At 55.1% G+C, this 22,860-nt stretch overlaps 1 protein-coding gene across 1 annotated transcript in view; it reads right to left on the bottom strand.

The window, feature by feature from the left end:
- Positions 1-22,860, bottom strand: part of DSCAML1 (DS cell adhesion molecule like 1) — a gene marked incomplete at its 3' end in the record, with an annotated part of 322,135 nt that overhangs the window by 292,902 nt on the left and 6,373 nt on the right. Inside the window, exons 2-3 of the mRNA XM_081153849.1 lie at positions 13,503-13,820; positions 10,043-10,189 (exon numbers count right to left, since the gene is read on the bottom strand). Coding sequence (XP_081009975.1) covers positions 10,043-10,189; positions 13,503-13,820 — 465 coding nt within the window. The remainder of the gene's footprint in view (positions 1-10,042; positions 10,190-13,502; positions 13,821-22,860) is intronic.

Genomic DNA, 22,860 nt, shown 5'->3' with positions numbered 1-22,860 from the left:
CTGCTGGTGCTGTGAGGTTCGAGACGTTAGGGGTACAGGCTCCCCGCTGCACCACATGCAGGCTCCTGCTGGGAACCACAGCCCTGTCCGCAACATGACTGGGGCTCTGGCAGGGAAGCCTCGCCGAAGTGCAGCAGACTCCAAACCCCGGCTGGGCAGGAAGCGCCACCCTCCGCGGCTCCACCCCGTAAGCGGCTGGCTTCTCCCGAATAAATGCTGCCCTCGTTAACCGCCCGAATCAGCAAGCCATGCTGCAGGTCTGCAATGAGACTGAGGACCAACGGCAAGATTGATTCTGATGTGAACACCAGCAAAGCAAATGGGTTTTTGAAAACCCTATAATTTCCCTGCAACCCTTGACTTCACTAAACACACATTTTTAGACTACAGCACAGTTAGGTAGGCATTAAACAAAAATGAGGTAGTCTAATGATGATTTATGTGTAGGGTAACCTTCTATAAAGAACTCCGCTCTGATTCCAGGGTAACTTACAGAGGTGCCCACTTAACCAAACAATGCCACTTGCTCCGTGTCCACGGCCGCGGCATGATCTGGGGCACAGTGTTTGCCTGCAATTGTCTTAAATCTGCTGAAATTCGCCCAGTGGGTGCCTGGAAATGCAGCGCCTGCCATGAACTAAATGGAAAAGCAAAACACAACACATGCACACCGCCGGGGGCACCTGTGGACGCACATATTTCTGCCTGACTGAGGAGCAGCGGCTGATGCCCCTGGAACCCAGCACCTGGCGCGCAAACGCAGAGCAGCCGCCTGCCAGGGGCTGGAAGGGGCGAGCTGCGGGCGCGAGCTCGGGGGGGCCTCCGGAGCTCCTGGGGAGCAGGCATCACATCAGAGTCCTGATATACCCTTTCCTGGCTCTGTAACCACGGGAAGGCCCCTCAACCCCCCAAGCTCTGGTTTCCCTGTCTGTGAAGTAAGGTCAAGGACATGTTTCCCTCAGGTGGGGTTGGATTCAATATGACGCCTGTGAACTGGCTTGATAAACCGGAGGGCACTATACAAACGAAAGGTGACACAGGCCCTGGCCTGTGTACTCAGGGGTTAGGGCGGCGGCCCGCACACCAAAGGGTCTCGGGTTCGATTTCCAGTCAAGGGCATGTACCTCGATTGGGGGTTTGCTCCCTGACAGCCAGTCGGGGGCGTGTGCAGGAGGCAACCAGTCAGTGTGTCTCACATCGATGTTTCTCTTCTCTCTCTCTCCCCCTTCCACTCTCTCTGAAAAGCAATGGGAAAAAATATCCTCAGGTGAGGATTTTTAAAAAAAGGTGACACAGACAGCAGGGCACGATTTGAGAGGAGGTGGCTCAGGTCTTCCCTAGGAACCGAAATCCAACTGCTTGGGGCTCAGAGCCGGCTGCACGGGCCCCCCGCCCTCGGTCTACGGCGTTGGGCAGGTGCGGGACCTCGCATCGCCTCGGGCCCTCATCTGCAAAAGGTAGATGACGCCACCACCTACTGCTCAGGACACTGCGAAGACGAAACGGAGCGACTCGGAAAAGCACTTCCTGCGTAAGAGCTCAACCACTGCTCATTTATTTCCTTACTAACCATATTAGAACCATGATTATTATTTCAATTTAGGCCGTGGGACTACGCAGAGAATTCCTTTGCTGCTTCTCCAACCTGCCCACTGTGTTTAAGGCATTAGGACGCAGGTCTCTCTGCACCCCAAGGAAGAAAGCAAAGCTGTCTGAATCTGATGTCCCTCCCCATCACAGCAACGGCAAACAAACAACAAAATTAAGAGCCAGCTGCCTCTTTCCCTACAACTGCCTTAATGAGGTTAAAGAGGAATTGTCCTGAGTCCCTGGGGCAGTCCTCAGGCTGGGTCACAAAAGTGTGTTACAGGGAAACAGGTTGGGCTTTGGGGACAGACCTCTGGGTCCAGGCCCAGGGAGGAGCTGTGTGACCGGGAGCAAATTGCTTGGCCCCTCTGGATCACATTTCCTTTTCACCCAAGAATGGAGGGCGCACCTCCCTCACGGGGTTAAGAGGAAGATGACAGGTGATGACATCCAGGTAACTGCCACAGGGCCCTGCACATGTGTGTTTTTAATCCGAGCTTATTTCTTCCCCCTCCACTTCCCTTCTAACTGCACAAGTCACAGAACCTCACTGCATCTGCGTCCTGTCTGTGAAATGGGGAAGGTATGGGGTTATGTGAGGCCACACGAGGTCCTGGAAGCACCTTAGGAGCTGCACGGTGCTCTGGAGATGCTAGTTATCAACGAACTGGGGACCGAGCACCGAGCACACGGCACCCAGGTGGTTTGCGGAGTTGATCTTTGCTGTGTTGGCACCAAACTGCACGCTTCATTCCGCACCTAGACATAATTTAGATCAGGAACCAGGCGCGGCATGGGTGAGCGCAGAGATTAATAATACTCTATCTCAGTCATTTGTTTCCCTCATTCCGCCCAAATATTATCATGGCTTATTTGAAATAAAAATACCATCGTAGTTGCCGATCTAGCCCTGTTGTTCCTGGCTTTCTCAAGACCACGTTTGGGGGAGCCATTCTCTAATCTATGATCCCAGCAGTGCTGCTGGGAGGCTGCACCCCTGGCCAACCGTGCCCTGCCTCACCCAGCACTGAGAAGAGAGCACAGCCCGAGGCTGGGCAACGCCATGAAGCTGAGTGGGCAGCTTCCCTGCTGAGCTGAGGCCCCCTCCTCCATCTGCGAATTCAAGTCTCTCCAGAGGCTAATTTACATCTAAAGGGTTCCAGGTGTAACAGATCTTATTGTCCCCATTTCACAGGTGAATAAATTGAGTCTTTGAAAGTAGCTTGCTCAGGGCCACCAATTAAGACTTGCAGACTCTACCACCTGTCTTCTTTCTGCCACATCCCCGCCGCCTCTTCTGTAAATTGTTCATCATATACATCACCCACTTTTGTATTGTGTTGTTTTCTTTTTCTTGTCAACTTGCAGTTTATATATATATATATATACACACACACACACACACACACACATATATACACATGCTGTGTATTCATTTTGGGGAGCACACTTAGCAGGGACTGAATGTGGGAGTTTAAGTTGTGGGGCCCCACATACTGACTTTAGGCAATTCACCGGCTCCCCTGTGCCTCTGTTTGCTCGTCTGTAATATGAGGAATAACTGTCCCCTCACCTTCAAATTGCTGTGAAAACTAAATGAGCTAAACATAGAAAATGCTCAGAACAGAGCCTGGCAACTTACTAAGTGCTCACTAAATATTAGTCATTACTATCACGCTGTTTTCTTTTTTCTAGAGCTAGCTAGGGCCTTCATGAGTTCAATGTCCTGGCATCCTTACTTCTCCCGTCACTTCTACCACCCTCCAGCCACGCCCCCGGCCACCGCCCTGTCCTCGCCTGCTTGCCTTTGCCCGGGCTGCGGCCTCCTGCTAAATGCTTGTTCTGCACCTGGGCCTGAGTGCAGCCGAGGCCTGCTGCAGGCCTCCACCCCTTTGGGAGCCCCGCTGGGCTGCTGCCCTCAGAGAGAGTCCAGCCTCTGCTGTGCTACGGTCGTCACATGAAGGTACTACAGCCTTACGGGTGCCACCGAAGGGAAGGAACAGGTCATGGTTGAGTCTGAGTCCCCTACAAGGCCTGACGCTGTGCCCAGCGCCCAGCCGGGGCCCGGACCCCATGTGTTAAATGGCCTTGAGCACACCTTCCCTTTCTTATTAGCACAGCTGACCACCTGGCCCATTTCCTCGTGCTTCTAGGTGGTTGAGAGTGAGAGCCCCAGTTTTGCATCTAAACAACAGCGGGTCACAGGAGCCCACAGAATGGCCTCTCGCTGGGCAGCTCTGCAGCGGCTCCATATCACAGAGACAGGGGCCACCAAGCCTCACTCTTGGAATGCCACCAATTTACTCTGTGGCCTCAGGCAGGCCTCCCTCCTTCCTGCCACAAGACAGTCCAGCAGGGACAGAGTCTGGGCGTCTCATCGCCCTTAGTCTCCTATGAGCACCAGAGGGGAGGGGAGTCTGAATAGAATGAAAACCCTGCTCTTGAGGATCATACGTTCTGGTGGTGGGAACAGCACAGGTTGTAAACTGTGACAGGACAAAATACGACTAGTGTCTTGAGCAACGAACTGATCAAGTCTCGAGGGAGTTCAGAAATGGGTCCCGTAGGAGGCTAATCTGGTGATTTTAAAATCCATTCTTAGCCGAAACTGGGAAAGACACCACAGAAAAAGTAGTATTTGAAGCAGACTTAGAAAGAGATTTTAAACAGGCAAAGAGGAAAAAGTCTGCTAGTAAAAGAGGAGCACCCCACGAGTAGTTACAGTAACGTGCCCCGAGCGAGAATGGGCAGGCAGAGGGTGAAGGGGGCACGAGAGCGCTGGTTAGGGCCAGGAGAGGGCTGTCCAGCTCGGACAGCCTGTGGCTCCACTCGTTTGTAGCCCACATGTGTCCAACCTGGATTCCAGCCCCCACCTCTGCCCCCCCCCCCACATTGGTGTAAACTCCTGGGATCCAGAGTAGCCTTAGGATGAGCCTGAGCAAAATGCAACTAACAGGTTGAATCTGGTTTCCAAAGCAAACTCGGGTCCTATCTGGCTGGTTGTCGTGTTGAGATCAGCTGTCCTTGTCCATCAGAGCTGACACATGAACTGGATCCTAAATTCCCAGACAGGCCTGTCCCTGTGCCTCCCACGGGGCCAAAACCAGCCAGCACCCAGTACAGCCTCTTATGAGAACGACAGTTTTGTCCATTGATCTTCCAGCTGGAGATCTGCTGCCCTTCAGAGAAGCCAGAACCTCTGGCCACCTCATACACCGCCAGAGGTCAGTGCAGGAGCTGGTGATACAGTTCTGTCCCCAGGCAAGGACAGGAGCCAGCGACAGGCCCTTCTCCTGCTGGAACCTGAGGACAGTCCATTCTTAATGAAAAGTCGGCTCAGAGAGGCAGCAGGCAGCAGAGCCACATACAGGACCCCAGCTTAGACCCAGGCTGCTTATTAGCTGTGTGGCCTTGGGGAAGTTGCTTAACTTTCCTGGGCCTCACTGTCCCCATTTATAAAATTGGGTGGGTAGGGGAGGGGTAGCCAACAAAACAAAAAATTGTTATCTGTCTTAAGAAGTTATTGTGGGGCCAGGCCAGCGTGGCTCAGCGGTTGAGCATCGACCTAGGATCCAGGAGATCTCGGTTCGATTCCCAACCAGGGCACATGCCCGGGTTGCGGGCTCGATCCCCAGTGGGGGATGTGTAGAAGGGAGCCAATCAATCTCTTATCACTGATGTTTCTCTTTCTCTATCTCCCTCTCTGAAATCAATAAAGATATTTTTTTTTAAAAAAAGTTATTGTGAGGATTAGAGATAATATATACATAAAATGCCCATACAAGGTCTCAATCCATGATAGACATTATCATTAATCTTCTTCTTGTTACACTGTGGCAGGTGCTACGAGGACCCAAGGGATAAAGGCCTGGAAGGGATAAGGCTGCACCCCTCCTGCAGCACACAGACAGACACATCACCTATAATGCACGGCGGGAGGAAGTCAGTGCTTCGGGAATGGATCCGGGGGGGGGGGGGTTGTAAGGGGGGGGCGTTCTCCCGGAGGACACATGGCATCCGAGTTTAAAGAGCCAGGACAAGCAGGATACCCATAGGAGAGGAGGCACCGGTGCAGACCAGGCAGAGGAGACAGCAGGACCCACAGAAAAGAGGGGCAAAGACCCATGAACAGCTTGGAACCAGGGGAGAATAGAGAGTTGGAAGAAGGGTGGTGGCTCATTGACTCCACCTTGGGCACAGGTGGCTGCAGTCAGGGGCCCTGCCCACTTTCAGGAAAGACCCTCTGGCCAGCCTCCTCCTGGGTCCTGCTGCTCCCGTCCCCAACATGCAGTGTGCCCAGTGCACTCCTGGCCCGGCCACCGCATGACAACCCGGCATCCAGGAGCCCCGTTCACACAGCTGATCTGGGCTTGCCTTCCAGAGCAACAGCAAATACATCTGGCCCATATCTGAACTGTGTCCAAAACTCCCCACTGGGGCCAAGACAGCCAGTCGGGATGCTGGGGCGGAGCATGCCGGGAAACTCCCATAGGAGCCCGCGCAGATATAATCAGGTCTGGTGGAAATTAAAAGCTATTAGAAACAGGCCGGATTTATCTTTATATCCGATAGCATGCATTGTAATGGTGATCATGCAGATGGGAAATTAAAACCTGTCTTGGCTTCACTGCAGGCCTTAATTTTATGTTCGTGCACAGCCCTTTGCCCGATGACTCCCCTGCCACCCGCTCAGAAGAGTCAGTTCACCCACCTCAAGACCAAGTGCTCAGGAGAGAAGTAAGGGGTAGGAGTCTGCCGATCACAGGTGAGAGGCTCTGTGCTTTGCCCACACATCTTTAAATAGCCTGGTGGAAGGAAGATGGCCAGCTTGGGGGAAAGGAGAGGTGGTGCTGAAAGGGTCAGGTGTATTGAGTAGCTCCAGGAAAAGCAGCACTTTGGGGCTGTCTCACCAGCCTCCACAAACCCTGTGAAAAGCACAGCCAAAAACTGCTTCAAGTTTCGGAGGCCGGCTTCCAGGAGCTTACCTGCCCCTCCCGACTGTGGACAGCTGGGCAGTCCAACCTGTGAGCAAATTCCCAACTCACAGAGCTTGCTTAGGCCCCAAACCTCTAATTCCTCCCAAAGCCCCTCAGAGAAAACCGCTGAAGGGCAGGCTCTTCATTCACAGGGGCGTGTACCCACTCCTCCTCCCAGGGCACCTGCTCTGCCAAAGGAGATTGATTGGCCCACATCAGCCTCTGTCCCTCCTCCTGCTCTCTAGCACCTGCTCCTGCTGGCCCTGTGCTTGTAAGAATCTGAGCCCAAACTCCGCAGATGCAGAGATCAAAGTCAACACCATTCTCCCTGCTGCAGAAGCCCTGGGATGGGACCTAACTCCAGCTCCGGGTCCTTCTTTCACCTCAAGGCAACCTAATCATTAAATCTGCCCCCAATGTGGCTGCCTTCCAACCTCCCAGCCAACACAACCAGGCACATGCACCGTACAGCGTGAGTATGGATGGCAGAGAATCCTATTTTTATGAAAAAGATCAATAAAGAATTTGCATTTTCCAAAACTAAAGCATGCAACATGCGCGCCCAAGTTCTGCCCCTCAGCTATGGAGCTTGGATGGAGTCAAACTCCACTGTCTCTGGTTCTCAGGAATTCCTCCGTAAGGGGGTTAGCTAGATTCACGTGCTTCGTGCTTCGGGGTCTGTCCCTGGATCTAACACGTAGCTGTACAGAGATCTAGCATGATGAAGGATGGGGCTGGAGGGCTGCACAGAGAGGAAATTCTCCAAGGCGAAGGGGAAGAAAAGGGTCCTACAGACCCAAGTTAACAGAGCCCCTCGGATTAGCATCACTCCCACCTGCCTGGTAATTGTGCCCTGTGGGGCCACAGCTCAATCCCAACATAAAAGACAGCCCTGAAGCACCAACTACAAGGGCCATGGAGGTTGGGGTGGGGGGGCTCACTGCCTCCAGCTCCTAAGCCCAGGGGCCAAGTTCACCTTCCTTGCCTCTTCTCTGAGCTGGGCTACTTAACGCCCCATGCCCAGTGCACTCACTGTTAGTTCACTGCCTCTGTCCACACTGTCCCACATTCCTTGGAACTCTCCCAACCATGCGATCATGCACCCACTGAACATCTACTGCATGTTTGCCCTGAGTGAGCTAGGTGGTGCCTTAGGAGCCAGGGAGTGTGGATGAAAACAATCCAGTTCCCACCCTTGGGAAGCTCAGTCTCGCGGGGATCACAGACCCTGTTACATAAAAATACATGCACCACAACAGGAAACAGCAGGCAGAGGGGTGCTCTCTCCCACTGCTAATAATCATCATTGTCACAGCCATCCTCGGGGCGCCAGGCAGGGTTCCACACAGTTTACATATGGGACAGCATCGCATTCTTAAAGTAATCATCGTCCTCAATTTATTATAGTTGGGGAAACTGAGGATCGAGGGGGTAAAGGACTTGCCCAGCTGGTAAGCAGTGGAGTTAGGTTCAAGACCAGGAAGTCTGGCCCTAGGTTCTAGGCTTTGTAGTCACTGCATTCAGCTCGGTTCCAAAAAGCCTTCCCTAGAAGCCAACACTGACTGTTTCCCCTTCCAGAGGCCAAGGCCCGGTCGCCCGCAGCACGCACGCTTCCACTGGGACACCTTCATCTGCACGGGCGCTAAGCACACAGGCTGAGAAAGCAGGCCTGGCCCCGAGCCCTGCCCCTCTACTGGATGCGGGGCCCAGACAAGTTAGTTGACTTCTTTGAGCCTCAGTTTCCCCTTCCGTAAGGTAGAGGGGGAAATACACTTACGGACATCGTGTAAGGATAAAGTGAGACCACACGTGGCAGTTTCTTAGCCCAGTGCCTGGCATATAGGAAGCACTTAAAATTTCTTCTCCTTCCCTTCCCTCTTCTCCTCTCCCCCCTCCCCCTCCTCCTCTCCTCCTCTGTTGTCTTCTTATTTTAATGACTATAACTCTTAGGCCATAAGCCCAAGAGTATACAACTTTCAATCACCTGAATGTGTTGGATAAACAGCACATTCAGTCTCCATCACTGTTGGGGCTTCCCCCAGAGAGGTGCCAGGGTCCAGGGTCTCTCCGGCCCTCATCAGTCCACTGTGCCTTTGGGCCTTGGGCTGTGTACCTCTTGTGCCTCATCTAGAAACGAGAACCCCAGCCTCTTAGCCCAGACCCCACAGAGCTGCACAGAGCCACTCCAGTGGGGTCCAGGCACTTTCTCCAGCACCAACCCTATCTCTGGTTTTCACATGTCTCCTGTGAGCTTGTTGCCGATAGAGGGTCTCCTCCCAGTCAGATACCCTTCCCAAACTTACAAAAGGCAGGAGGAGCAGCTGTTGAGTAGTTTCAGACTCCTGTCCCACTACAACTCTGAGGCCAGCAGACACAACAAACGGCCTGGCTGGCAGCTCGAAGTGACAGAAGGAAAGGTACCAAGAGCAAAACACAAATAATGTCTCAAAAAAAGTGTGCTGTCACATTAGCTGTAAATGCACCCAAGCCTTCGTCTTCTCCCAGCTATGAACTGGGACCACCCAGAGCTTTACACCTGCTGGTGCCGGAGGTGTAGTGCCCTGGCAGGGGAGGCAGTGCCCTGGCAGTGGCCGGGCCCAAGCACTGGTCTGTTCACAAGAGCTCACCATGGGTCCAAGTGCACCACAGGGTGAATGCATCTGTTTCACGCATAGAAGTCAGTCTCCCCAGCTAACTCGAAAACCTTGAGCAACTGAAATCATCTCATGACCAGTGATGGGACAGCAGTGCTGAAGGGGCACTCGGAGCACCAGGCCAAGGTCCTCCATTCTACAGAAAGGAAAACCAAGGTCCTCGGTGGAGGAGAAGGGGCAGCAGAGCCTCTGACTGTGCCTCGGTGGAGGGAGGGAGGCTGGAAAGAGGGGAACCAGAGGTTATAACTGGAGGCATTTTGAGGTCCTCTCTTGGGGTTTCCAGACCTGTGTCCTGTCGAAGGGAAACCCTGAATAGGGAAAAGGAACCAGTGATGGAGGGCGGCAATCACAGCAGCTCGAGCCAGGCGAACCTACAGCATGGCACTAACCTCCCCTCCTGGTGCCCGGCAGGAGGGGCCAGCGGGAATTCTGACGGGGTCTTTAGCTGGCTCACAAGCAATGTCCCGTTCGGTCTTGCAAAAATTCAATGAGGAGCACAGGCCACAAACCAGCCTCTTATGCTCCTTTCCCCACAACCTTTCCCCAACAAGGCTTCCAGCCTCGACGCAAGGCCCAGGAGTCAGGACCCCACTCCTTGGGAGGTGTCTGGTGGGACCTTCGCACACCGGGCGGGGCTGTACCACCCCATACAGAGAGGTACCGAGCTGAGACCAAAAACACTTTTTTTGCCGAAGCATCACCAGAGCAATAGCAAACTGCTCACCAGAACCAACCTCAAGGTCTCCATGAGCTCAACAAGCAACGCAGCACCTCTGCTCTGTCGCTCCCCAGCCCGCCTGCAGCGGCCCCAGCGGCCTTTCTTACCTGGGGTGATGGAGACAGTGTCCTTCTCCCAGGACACAACGCTAACGTATTCCTGCACTGAAGAGGGGATGAGGCACTTGAAGACAGCCGTGTTTCCACGCATTGACCGCTGATCCTCCACCCGGACGGTGTAGGGTTCCCTGAAAACTGCAGAGAGAGGGGGGCAGGGAAGCAGATGGTGTCACAGGCTCAACTGGGACATGGCCTAAGAAAGCCAGCTCAACTCCCTCAGCACCCCCAGGTCTCGGCCTCCATCAGCTCCCCAGGCCTCAGCCTCCATCAGCTCCCCAGGCCTCAGCCTCCATCAGCTCCCCAGACCTCAGCCTCCATCAGCTCCCCCAGGCCTCAGCCTCCATCAGCTCCCCCAGGCTTCAGCCTCCATCAGCTCCCCCAGGCCTCAGCCTCCATCAGCTCCCCCAGGCCTCAGCCTCCATCAGCTCCCCCAGGCTTCAGCCTCCATCAGCTCCCCCAGGTCTTAGCCTCCATCAGCTCCCCCAGGCTTCAGACTCCATCAGCCCCCCTCCCCCTTACCCAGCCCAGGATTCCCTGCCGGGATCTTCCTCCGGCCTGTACGCTCCTCCTTTAGCAAGCTCCCTTGCTCCCCTGGGCAGCCCACTCTGCCCCTGAAATATCCAACCTTCCTTCACAAGACCATAAATTCAGCTCCAGGCCTTTCCAATGCCAGTGAGCATTAATGAACTGCTATCCTGCAAGGACCTTGAGGCAGCACCCAAGCCAAGCCCTGCAGCATGGCCACATTTGGCAGGGGTGGGAGTGATAGGACAGACGCTAGAATTCATCCAAGAGCCCAACTTGATTTCCCACTTTGTTCCTCGCCCAGGGTGGCAAGAGTTTGGGGCACAGGGACCATAAATTGCTAAAATAAAAATTGACACATGCTCTAACAACGGGTTTCTGTGCCACTCAATGTAGAAAGCAGTTTGGGAAATGGAGGGCGGAGGCGGAGCTGGAGGCTTCTGGTTTTACTGGAGAATATTCATAACCATCGTTGTCTCTGAAAGTACAGAATGCCAGGGGCATGGGCAGTCTCTGAGATTCCCCAAAACAAAGCCTCCTTGCTCTCTCCCACCTCCTGGCACTGCCCACACCTGAGCCCCACACTCGCCCCTGCCTTCAGAAGGATTCCTCCCTCCCCGCTGGGCCTTGGCCCGGCCCCTCTGTGTGTCAGGTCCGCGGTGGGCTGGCCAGCCTTGGGGTGGGGCTGAGGGCCTGCCTTGCCCCCCCCCTCGTCCTCTCTTTGGCCTCTCCAGGGCTCTCTCCATCCTTCCACCCCTTCTCCGCCAAGCAGAGCTGGAGTATCCCGAGCCCCGCTGCCTGCCGACCTTGTCCCTCAGCAGGCATCTGGGCAGCGTGCCCTCTTGTTCTCCACGCCGTGGTTGTCAGGGTGACACTCGGCCCCGCAGCCCCTCCGGCTGTGCACCTGCAGCCCCTCCTGCTGCATCAAGAGCCCCTCAACTGGCTGTGTTTCCAGCCGGGCCAGCCCTGCCGGCCCTCCTCAGGTCTTTATTCGTTCCCATCTCGGTTTTGTGGTGTGATGGGAGGAGAGAGAGGAGGGGAGGGAGGCACTGCCGCCCGGCTCTGTGGGGCCGCGGTCCACTCTTCCGTGGGTTTGGGCATGGCACTGCCTGCAGATGGGAGGCGCACAGGGGGAGACCGAGGGGAGCTGGCCCTGGAGGGAAGCAGAGGCGAGGAGGAGAAAGGGCTGGGGCTGGGGTCGCGCCACCCAGGGTAGGCCGAGGGAGCCAGCAGAGGCCAGAGGTTCAGTGTCAACAAGCAGGCTCCTCGGAGCAGCTATGTGCCCTGTGCAAGAACTAGTTAACCTTCTGGAGCCTCAGCTTCCTCATCTGTAAGAGGAAATGCTACTACTACTACTAATAATAATATCAATAACAATGGCAGCACGTAGAAGGCTTGGCACACGGAAGGCGCGGCCACAATGTTGTGTCATTATAGCCACATCTCTGTGAGCACTGGCCATGTGCCCTTGGGCAAGTGACTTAACCTCTCTGTCTCAATCCCCTCATCTATTAGAAACACTTCATAGGATCGCTGTGAAAGCCGCATCCTAACCCAAAGCAGGGTATGTAATGGGAAAGGTGATCTCCCTTCCTCTTAGCCTGTGGAGGCCAGAACTGGGATCCAAATCCTGCCGCGGTGCCCCAGCCAGCACCTGGTCTCATCGGGGCAGAGCAAAGGGCCTACTCCTGAGGAGCGATTCTGTGGGGAGCCCCACGGGTGATATTCTGAGCGTGGCCCTGGGCTCTAAGAGCTCACTCCCTCCCCAGACGAAAGGGAAAGAAGATCAGCTCTCTAATTAAGAACTCTCACCCTCTCCTTTCCTGCGCACACCGGCGCCCAGCTACCTGGAGCCTCATGCTTGTGAGAGGCGCTCCTGAGCCAGGACGACCTGGGGAGTCAGAGAGCCTGCAGTGGTTTCCAAGAGAACCGCTCCCGAAATTTCTGTGCTTTTTTACTGTTCGAGGCCCATCTTACAACTGACAGCGGCCCCGCACAGCGTGACATCTGAGCTGAGAGGGGCTGATCTAAGCCATCCATTCCCGCAGACCTGGCTCAGGGAATGGGACTTTCCATCGTATTAAAGAAACCATCTGAGAAACCCTCACTTCCTTGACCCGTTAACCTTTCCAAAGACCAAACTCCTTCACTGCTAAAAGTTTTCCATCATGAATTTTACTTAAGTGCCTGTCCTCATGAGAAGTATTATACCCGCTGCCCATCAGCAGGGAGCTTGGGGAGCAACCGAAGACTGTGCAGCAATGAGAACGAATGGCCTGCGCCCCTGCAGAGCAGCGGGGGTCCCACAAACACAACTGTGAGCAAGAGCGTCAGGAGAACCCATGCTGCAGGACCCCTCCCTCATGAAGTACAAAAGCGGGCAAACATCGGTCGCGCTGAAAGTCAAGCCTGCGGTTTTGCCCGCGGAAGGGTGGCAGAGCAAGCATAAGGGGGCCTCCGAGTCACTGATGTTGTGTCTGGAACTGGGTGCTCGTTAAACTTAGTGGAATCCATCAGGCTGCACACGTATAATAAACACACTTCTCTTTATATATTCTACTTCGCTAAAAAGGGTTTTTTTAAAAAAGAAAGAGACTTGGGTGTTTTCCCCGAGCCAAGCGCTAACGTGAGCACTGCATTTAAGTGAGTGCCACCCCATGTAATGACCTCAGGTCGTGCGAAGCAGAGTGGAGGCGGGCATCACCTTTGCAGATGAGGAAACTGAGGCTCAGGGGTGTTCTCAGCCTAGGGACACACAGAAAGTGGCAGAGCTAAGATTCCAAAGAGCAGGACTTTCCTTAGGGAACTGACTTTTGCCAGCCCGCCCCCCGATGTTACACACGGATCTTCTGAATGACCGATGCTTCCCACTCCCGTGGCCCTTCAGCCGGAGGCCCCAGCAGGGACGGGCGCAGCGTCTCACCTGCTTTGACGCGGATGTTGGGGCTCCGGATCTTGCCGGCAGCGTTCTCCGCAGTGCAGAAGTAGTCATTGTCGTGGATAAAGCTGTTGAAGGCGGACGGGGAGAAGGGATACAGCTGCAGCGTCCCGTTGGCGTGGACGTGCCGGATGTGCGGCACGTCGTAGATGTCGTCCCCCGTGGCCAGGTACCATCGGAGGGCGGCGCTGGGGGAGCCCGTGGCTGGGCAGGGCACCACCACCCCCACGGAGCTGGAGAAGGTCACCTGCTGCAAGGAGTCATTTACAAAGTAGAGGCTGGTGCCGACATCTTCAGAGAGGGCTGCGGGGAGGCAGGGGAGAGGCTGGTTAGCGGCGCCAGCGATGCCCTGAGGCAGGAGGCAGGCAGGCCCACCCTCAGAACGAGAGCGGGCCGTCCGATAAGGCCTACTGAGCGCTGGCCACACCCTGGCACTGGCAAAGGTAAGGGGCAGGTCCTGCCCTGCAGAGGCTTCCCGCCTGGTACAGGGATGGCTCATGTCCATGCCAAGCCTAGGCCATGGAGCGGGGGCCACCACCCCACTATGTTGGAGTCTGAGGCCATTGCTTGGATAACAGATATTTATTGAGCCGCTGCTACACGCAGGCAGGTTCACAGCCATTACCTCGGTTCATCTGGACAATCCTGAGAGGGGATGGTGTTGCCTCCCTTTTTTATCATTTTCTTTTATAGGCTGAGAATAGTTCTGTGATTTGACAGCAGTGACAAAGCTAGTAAGCCGCAGAATTGAAATTTGAATCCATGGCTCCTGAAGAGGATCCCAGTGCCTCTTCTGTCACACCAGAGCTCAGAGGTAAAGGTTTAAGACCGAGCTCGGCGGGGAGGGGGAAGGGGAAGGGGAAGGGGTAGGGGAAGGGGAAGGGGAAGGGGAAGGGGAAGGGGAAGGGGAAGGGGAGGGGAAGGGGAAGGGGAAGGGCAAGGGGAAGGGGAAGGGAAGGGGAAGGGGAAGGGGAAGGGGAAGGGGAAGGGGAAGGGGAAGGGGAGGGGAAGGGGAAGGGGAAGGGGAAGGGGAAGGGGAAGGGGAAGGGGAAGGGGAAGGGGAAGGGGAAGGGGAAGGGGAAGGAAGCGCTCTTGAGACCCCAGGAGATCTTGAGAGCCGCCTTCACCTCGGCAGGAAAACGCACAGCCCCTGGCACGACTCGGTGGGATTCCCTTCCCCTGCCCGAGCGCCTGTCCTTAGCTTGGGAATGGGGTAGGATGGACGAGGCGGCAGGACCCCGCGCACTGCTGACACGTGGCCACAGCAACACGCAGCCACACGGCGAGCATGCCCACGACTGCGGCCGCCCGGCAACAGCAGGCCGCTTGACAGGGAGGCCTGCGTGTGCAGCTCCCACCTCGGCGCAGGGCCTCGGTCTGCCCGGCCCGGCCTGGCCGATGGGACGCAGCCCTGCCAGGTGGAACCAGGCTCCTCTGTCTCGCTAAGCGGCCTGCCCCCTACGAAGGGCCGCCTCTGCGAGGTGAGGCAAAGCCAGAGGAAGGGAGCCCGGTCCCGGGGCTCCCCTGAAGCCGCGCCTCCCCGCCAGGGAGACCAGGGAGTGAACAAACCACTCCGCGGCTGTCGGAAGAACACCGCAGGGGACCCACCTGGACCTCAGTGTCCACAGCTTCAGGGGAAGGGGCAGGGCTCGCACCTGGGCTGTATTAATGTTCTTGGCTTAACTCTGAGCCAGGCCTCCGGGGAGAACGCCCAGGCAGCTCACTGAGGGGCCACTAAGCCTCACCGGTGAGAGCAACTCACGTCGTCTCATAAAGAGCCGTGGTGGGCCCACTAGCGAGAGTGCTGGGAGGCACATCGTGGGCTCCTGCTGCCCTGTCCGGGGCGTCCCCTTAGCAGCAAATGCCTGGGCTGTGCCCACCAGGCACCGCGCCCCTAGGGGATGAGAGGCTCCTGGACCGGAGCAGCTCGGCCTTCCCCCTCCTCCTCAGGTCGCCGCCCCTGAGACAGCCTGCTCTTGGCAGTTGAGCAAGTCCGCTCTGGGAAAGAGAAAAGCAGCCCCGCGGAGACCTGAGAAGCTCAGAACACGCCCTGCGCGCAGTGTGGACCATTCTCCGAGATCACGCCGGCACACCATTTCACAGGCATGCAAACGGAGGCTTAGGAGAGTTTTTCTTAGGATCCACATTCCCCAGGCCCCTTCCCCGAGCCTGCTCACCTCCTGAATGACTTCCCTATTGAGATTCATTCACAAATATTTGTTAAGCATCCTCAACATGCCAGGCACTGTTGTAAGACTTTACTTATATGACCTCTATTAGTCCTCCCAACAACCTTGTGAAGTTGGCATTATTACTATCCCAGTTTAAAGATGAGAAAACTAAGGCACTGAGCGATCAAAGCAGCTCACCCAAGACCACTCAACCGGTACACGCGTGCTCTGGGGTGTGGACACAGGCAGTCTGAGCCCAGAGTCTGATTTCTTAACCATTAAATGAGTGTAACCACTGCAGTAATACAGAGGGTCTGCCGCCTCCTCAAGCACCACCTGGCCACCAACTTCCACCTTCAGCTGGCCAGGAACAGAATTAATACACACACACTCTCACACTCACACTCTTCCTGAAAGGGGCCCCTGTTGGACTTGGCATGTCAGACAACACAGCCTGTGGAAACAGGGGACATCACTCCGGGGTCCTGGCTGCTTCCTGAGACGACCTAGTTAATCAGACACCCTCTCCACGGCAGCTTTGTGGATACTGGGAGCCCAAATCCATCAAGGAACAGAAAGACTCTACATTGTGCCCGACAAATGGGCTTAGGAAACTCGGCAAGATTCCTGATGAAAGGAGTTCAGGAACTATCTGATTCGAGGGACACGGTAAGAACATGTTTAAGGACAAGTAGGATTTAGCCAGTCGTGGTACTACCACCAGCCACAACAACAGCCACCACAGCTCTCACATCTGCACAGCTTCCTAGGGGAGGTTACTATTCTATTTCCATTTCACAGATGAGGAAACTAAGGCGCAAAGTTAACTAACTTACCCAAAGTAACGCAGAGTGTAGGTTCCGGGTCTGGGACTGGAAACCACCCTGCCTCACTTTCAGAGCCCGGGGATGGAACTGAAGAAAACCAAACCACAAAATCGAGGCTGGGCTCCCCTCCCCAATATTTCGCCCATCCCACCCCACCGCAAACACACATCGCTAGTCCCCTTCTCTCCCGGCTGGAAATCTGTTCCGCCCTCCCTGCCTGGCCAGATAGGCCCCCTCCGAGGCCTCCCGCCGTCCCTTCAGGAGCACCGGCCGCAAGGACACAGCCTTCCTACACTTGGGGCCTCGGTCTTGCCAGAGCCAAGGACATGGGGTTCTCAGCAACTACAAATGAGTAGATTTAATTGATGAATTGACTGGGATTGTCCAGCCACCTGTCAGGGCCGATGAAAGAGCAGATTTATAGCAAAAGGAGACCAGCCTCATATTTCTCCCGCCCGGGATGTGAGCTGCCGTCCTGAGTCTGGGGCTGGGAGGATTAGACAAACCATCCATTTCTGCTCGCGGCTCTGACAGTGCACGGCCCTCATGAAACATCACCCTCAGGTGTAAAACAATAGCATTTTGCACTTACGCCGGGCTCATATTTTACCATCACAAGGCGCCCATCAGCCCGAAATGCAGAAGCCCTTCCATAAACATTAATTTAGCCTCACCCCGCCTGCCAAGAGAGAGGGGTGAGCGAGTCATAAAGGGGAAACTGAGGCACTGACCACCTGAAACCTCTGCCACATGCCCAGGGGAAGGCTGGCACAAGGGCACCAGCGGTGGCTGCAGCAGCAGTGGGTAAGTGCAGCCTGGGGGCCTCCTGAGTGTGCCACAGCCTCCGCGGTGGGGCTTCCCTTCCTTCCCGGTCTCCTGCGTGGGCCTTCAGAGCGGTGACCAAGCCTGAGCAAGCTTGGAGAGGAGTGCGGTGCGTGGTACCATAGACAGAGCCCTGGGGGGGAGACAGAGCTACCTTCCCTCCCGGGCCCTGTGACCGCTGTATGACCTTGTGTGACCTCAGGCAAGCCCCGTTAGCCTTTCTGAGCCTCAGTGTCCAAAGAGGGAGGGTCCCATCATCTAACCTGCCCCCAGGGCTGCCCAACAGGTGAAACAGAACGTGGTTTCCTAACGAGGGTGAGTGCGTCTGCTCCCATCCCAGCAGCCCCTCCGCCCCAGGGTGCAGAGTGCCTGAGGTGACTGCGGAGGGTGACCAGGGCTCCGTCCCCCGCAGCCCTGTAGAATTCAAACCCTTTCCTGCCCTCCTTCCCCCCACACACACTTCAGTGCTCGCCCCTCCGCCCGTCCTTTGGGACCCAGGGGCCAGGAGAGACCTTGATCCTTGCGGAGATGAGGAGCACCAGCCAGCGCAGCAGGACCCCAGGCGGAAGACATCGAGGCCAAAGGGGGCGGCCCACCTGCCGGAGCTGGAAAGGAGGTGGAGCCTGGAAAGGGTTAACCCTCAGCCCCGGGCAGGGCCCGAAGGGCAGGGTCCTAATTCAGGCAGGGCCCTAATTCAGGCAGGGCCAGGGCGGGGAGCTAAACTACTCAGCAGAGGGGGAAGCTTCGGGAATGGGGGGCTGGAGAGGAGCCTCGACGGAAGATCTGGATAAAGGCACTCCTAGAGAAAGGACAACCTGAACAATGGCTCTGTGACAGGTGTGGATGTGGCATGTCCGGGGGACATTACAGAAACCTCCAGCCAAAGCCCTGGGTGGGACTGGGGGGAAGAGGCGGACAGCTGGATGGGCCTCGGCGGGAGGGTTGCAGGCTTCCTCCCAGGTACACGCTGAGTGGCTGCCCCTGACAGGGTGACAGATTTTTGAAGTTCTTGGAGACCTGTGCCTAACTTCGTTTAGGCCACACACTCATTTCCCTGAAGGCTTACTGGCCTGGCTAATGGCGCAGAGTTCTCAAAAGAAAGGAGACTAACTCTGACTGAGCACCTACTGTGTGCCAAGCACAGGGCTTCTGTGCTTCAAGGGCGTTTTCTCATTTATCCTCACACGGAGGTATGAGGTGGGCCCTGTCAGTCTCATTGACAGGTGAGGAGAGGCCCCTGGGGAGGAATTCCCAAGATGGCCCAGCTAGAGGGGGACAGAGCCAGCATGCAGCCAGGTCGGCCTGGCTCCCAAGACAGGCATTTTGTCACAGTGCCGAAGGGCCAGCAGTTTGGGGCCTGCTGAGATTTCTCCCTACTTCTCTCTGGAAATGAGTCCTAATTTGGAAAACAAATCCTTGGACAGGAAACGCCTCCTTTCCCCTTAAATCTCAGCCACCCCCCAGCTCTTTCTTCCCTCTGCAGACAGGACCAGGCACATTTACAGAGGGAAGGAGAGGAGGGGAACACTTCCTAAGCAAAGAGAGAGACATTCAGATCAACAGCAACGCTTCTTCTGGTCAAAGGGGGAAATGGATTATTAATAGAAAATGGAAGTTACAGGCTTGGTCATGAGGTGACAGACGCCCAGACTTAAACCCCGTAAATCTTCTCCGCCGTTGAACATTGAGCACCGCCCGACGCCGTGTTTCATAAAACGGGCTCCAAATTGCTAGGAGATTAGAGGTGTAGAAATAGCACAGCAATATTTTTAAGCCAGAAATTGCCCCAGGCATTTGGGCTGCCCCCGGGTCACCACCGGAACCGAAACATCCCTGCAGCCACTCACGCGCTCTCCCTCTGCGCGGCCCCTGGGATTAGTGTGTCGAAGGAAACTGGACACCCATGTATTCGGCACCCGTGGGCCCATGGGCTGGGATGGGGGTGTCTGGGCAACTGAGGCTTTCTCCCAGGTGCACACTGAATTATCCCCAATCGTTGGAAATGACAGCCCAAGGGGACTAACATGTTCACACCTTGCTACCTCCACAGGGAGGAGTGTCATTCTCTTCTCTTCCTTCACAGTGTTGACTTGTCTCACTGGACTTTTCCCCCAGGGGCATCTGCCAGTGCTGGGGCCCCTGTGATGCCCCTCAGCCCAGACAGGCAAGGGCCTGAATGAGGTATCCATGCCTGGGCACAGCAAGTGTGGACGGGAGGAAGTGGTGGGCCTCAGGGGAGCAGGGGGGCAGAAGTGGGCAGGGCTCCCCTGCAGGGCTGTGGGCTCCCTGTCTTGGTCACCACTCTATCCCCTTGGCCTAGCATAGCAATGGGCACTTAGCCCAATGGTAATGCTCAGACTCTGGAGCCAGGCTCCCCAGGCTTGACTCCCTGCTCTGCCACGTGTAAACAGTGCAGCCTCAGGCCAAGCACCCTACTTCTTGTGTCAAGGGCTGTTAGGTGGATGAGTTCACATGTGTGATGGTTTCTGGTGTAAATGAGTGCCTGGAAACACCCAAGTATTTTTTGCTGTTATAAGTATTATCATTATAGCAGGCGAGCAGTAAGTACTTGTTAAATAAATACCCCACAACAAATAATTACCACTCACCTGCAATAATAACAACAACGACAACCAATGACAGAAGTTCTCGAACATCAGCAAGTATAAGAATTACCTGGAGAGCTTATTTAACGTGAGATCCACCAGAAAACAGATTCACCACGTCTGTCGTGGGTCAGGAAGCTATTTCTGATTCAGGTGGTCCTCTGTCAAAATTCAGAGCAACACTCCCAAAAAAATAGATCTGCCATCCTTGGCTGCAGTACCACCTTTCCCAACAATGGACAGTTCTAGCATCACTCGATTTGACGATCAAGTCAATGAAGCAACAAAGCTTTGCAGCAGCCGCTTCCCAGCCTCGGGCAGGGCCGTGCAGCTGGGGGCTGAGGCGTCCCAGGCTCCTGCAGCTGACTCCTCCTGCCCTTCCCGCACAAAGGTGTTCATTCTTGGCGCAGGGCGGGCAGAAGGAGGCTTACAGTTGTGAGTACGCAAGACAGAGTTTATTCTTATATTATTTGTTAATTATTGTATTGTTTTCCATACGAATAACTGTAAACCTACTTTTGCCCCACCCTGTATATTATTTATCTTCACTCTGACTGTTCTCATCCCACAGTTGGAAAAAGAGCAGAGTGAAGATCAGCCAGTGGAGCCTCAGCTCAACCACTACGTCCATCCAAAACCCAGACCAGAGGGACAGGGTCTGGCTACGTTACCAGGAAGCCCCCCTATTGTGTGTTTGCACCTTGGAGATGATCCGAGTCCAGCCCTCGGGAGGAGAAGGGCGTCTCCCCACACAGCGTGGGAGCGTGTACAGGCGGCCAGCCCTGGAGCTTTCCCTGCACCCAGCTTTCCCAGCTGGAGCGGCGGGCCGAGCCCCGTGCCTTCTGCCCGTTGCTTCCCCCAAATGCAGCATTTATTTTGAGCCAGGCACTGTGCAAAGCCCTTTACTTGCATTATAGTGCACTTAATCTTTACCACAGCCCCGGAATGTAGCTGCAACATGAGACCACGTTTTACGGTAAGAGAACAGGATCTTAGAGCAGTCAGATAACTTCCTAGGGCTGCACAGCTAGTGGGGGCAGAGCTGTGTCTCAAACCCAGGCTTCCCTTACCACGGGTTGCCTTTCCCAGCGGGCACACTCCAGTCCAGATCTGGACCGTCTCCAGGCTATGAACGTACCAGAAGGGGGCCCTCTAACAAAGGAGAGCAATTTGGGGTATAAAAATTCTGATTTATTCAGGATTGTCCCAGGCATCAAACATTTCTCCCTAGTACATTCTCCATACAACTAAATGCTGGAAGCTCCCTACTCTAGTCATTGAGATACCAAAACCATGTGTTTTTTCTTTTTTCCTTTTTTTAAAGATTCTTAGCACAAACAGTTCCTGTAACCAGCAACCAGAAACCTACAAGACCCAGGAAAGATCAGTTATCCTTCAACCTGAAAGGCTCCTCACCATTGGCTCCAGGAGAAACTATGAGCAACAGCTGACAGTCAAACAGACTCATCTTCCAGCCCCCTTCTAAATGGGCCTGTCCAAGGATCTATGGCCAGAATGGTCTTCCCAGGGAGTTGGCTCAGACAGCACAGTTGTCCCAGAGATCCTTAGATGTAGGTTGTTAATGCTTGAGGGACTTAAAAGATTATTCTGTCCAGTCTCCTCCATTTACCGACGGAGAGAGTAAAGCCTCGAGAGGTAGAGTAATTCCCCCTGGTACATGGCGAGCCAGTGTCCCTGCTGAGACTAGGCCCCTGTCTCCACCGCTTGCAATTCTGGGCACTCCACTTTCAGGACCAGCAGCCCAGGAATGGAGAAGCAGCAGGGAGAGATGAACCAGCATCTGTGAGGGAGTGTCAGAGGGAGCAGGGATGCTGGGTGCCTGGAGGAGAGGCCTCAGAAGGGCCGCATATCTGTCTACAGCCATCAAGTGGCTATCAAGTGGGAGAGAGCCTCACCTAGAGCCAGGCGGCCTAAAAGGTGGAACCAGGACCAGTGAGCAGAAGGCACAAGCCAAGACAAGGTTTGGCTGACTCCAAGGATAACTGTAACTGTTGAGCTACATGGCCAGCGGTGAGCTGCCTTACAGCAAGAGTTCCCTGTGGCTGGAGGGCTGGAGCAGAGGGAGACCACTGCTGCTGGGAGAGCTGCAGGGGGGGTCAGGCATCTGACTAGGGAGTGGACTCTCCTTCCTTAAAGGTGCCTTCCAACCGGGGAGACTTTTACCACGGCAGTCACCCCAAAGCAAGTCCCCTCCCTCTCACACCCAGAGCAGGTCCTCTGCCCTCCCCAGCCCCTTGGCTCTGGAAGGCCACCCCAGAAGCAACGTGTCCATGACCCTGACATGGCAGGGTTCTCAGCACCTGGATTCCAGTAATTGCTCTCATCTCAAATGAGGTCACACCAAGTAGGACCCAGAACTCACTGATCTCTGCACAAGACTGTGGATTCTCTACAGGAAGAACTGCCCTTGGGGAAGAGTTCTGAGGACTATGGAGAAACCTGCGTCTGGGGGCCTGGGGAGGGAGCCCAGGGAGGCTCTTCCACTCCTGAGCTCTGGGCACTGGGGCCGCAGGGGAAGCTGCCAAGTCTGCTCCAAGAAGATGTTGCCAGCCTAGATGTGCCTCATCAGCTGTTCCCATGTTGATGAAAAGCAAAGGCTAAGAAAATTCTCTATATGTGGGAGCCCAGAAAGGGGGGAGACAGCCACACCAGCTGTGAGACCCTCGCTTTTCCTGTACGATAAAATGACAGTAATTATATCTTGTGCTGCAGCAGAGCATTTATAAAGCTGAAACTAATTTTTAATGTGGTTTTTACATGTGTGCGTTTATATGTTACCCTGTTCAGTTTCCAGCGTTGTCACATGATGTATAAGGAATGTCCCCCATCTTTCTTGCACACACGCAGTAGCAACCACCCTGTGGGACAGTCAGGACAGGGGTGACTTGCCTGTTTT

The sequence above is a fragment of the Miniopterus schreibersii genome, assembly GCF_964146895.1.
Source record: "Miniopterus schreibersii genome assembly, chromosome: 12".
Lineage (NCBI taxonomy): Eukaryota > Metazoa > Chordata > Mammalia > Chiroptera > Miniopteridae > Miniopterus > Miniopterus schreibersii.
This window is presented reverse-complemented; position numbering and strand designations above follow the sequence as displayed.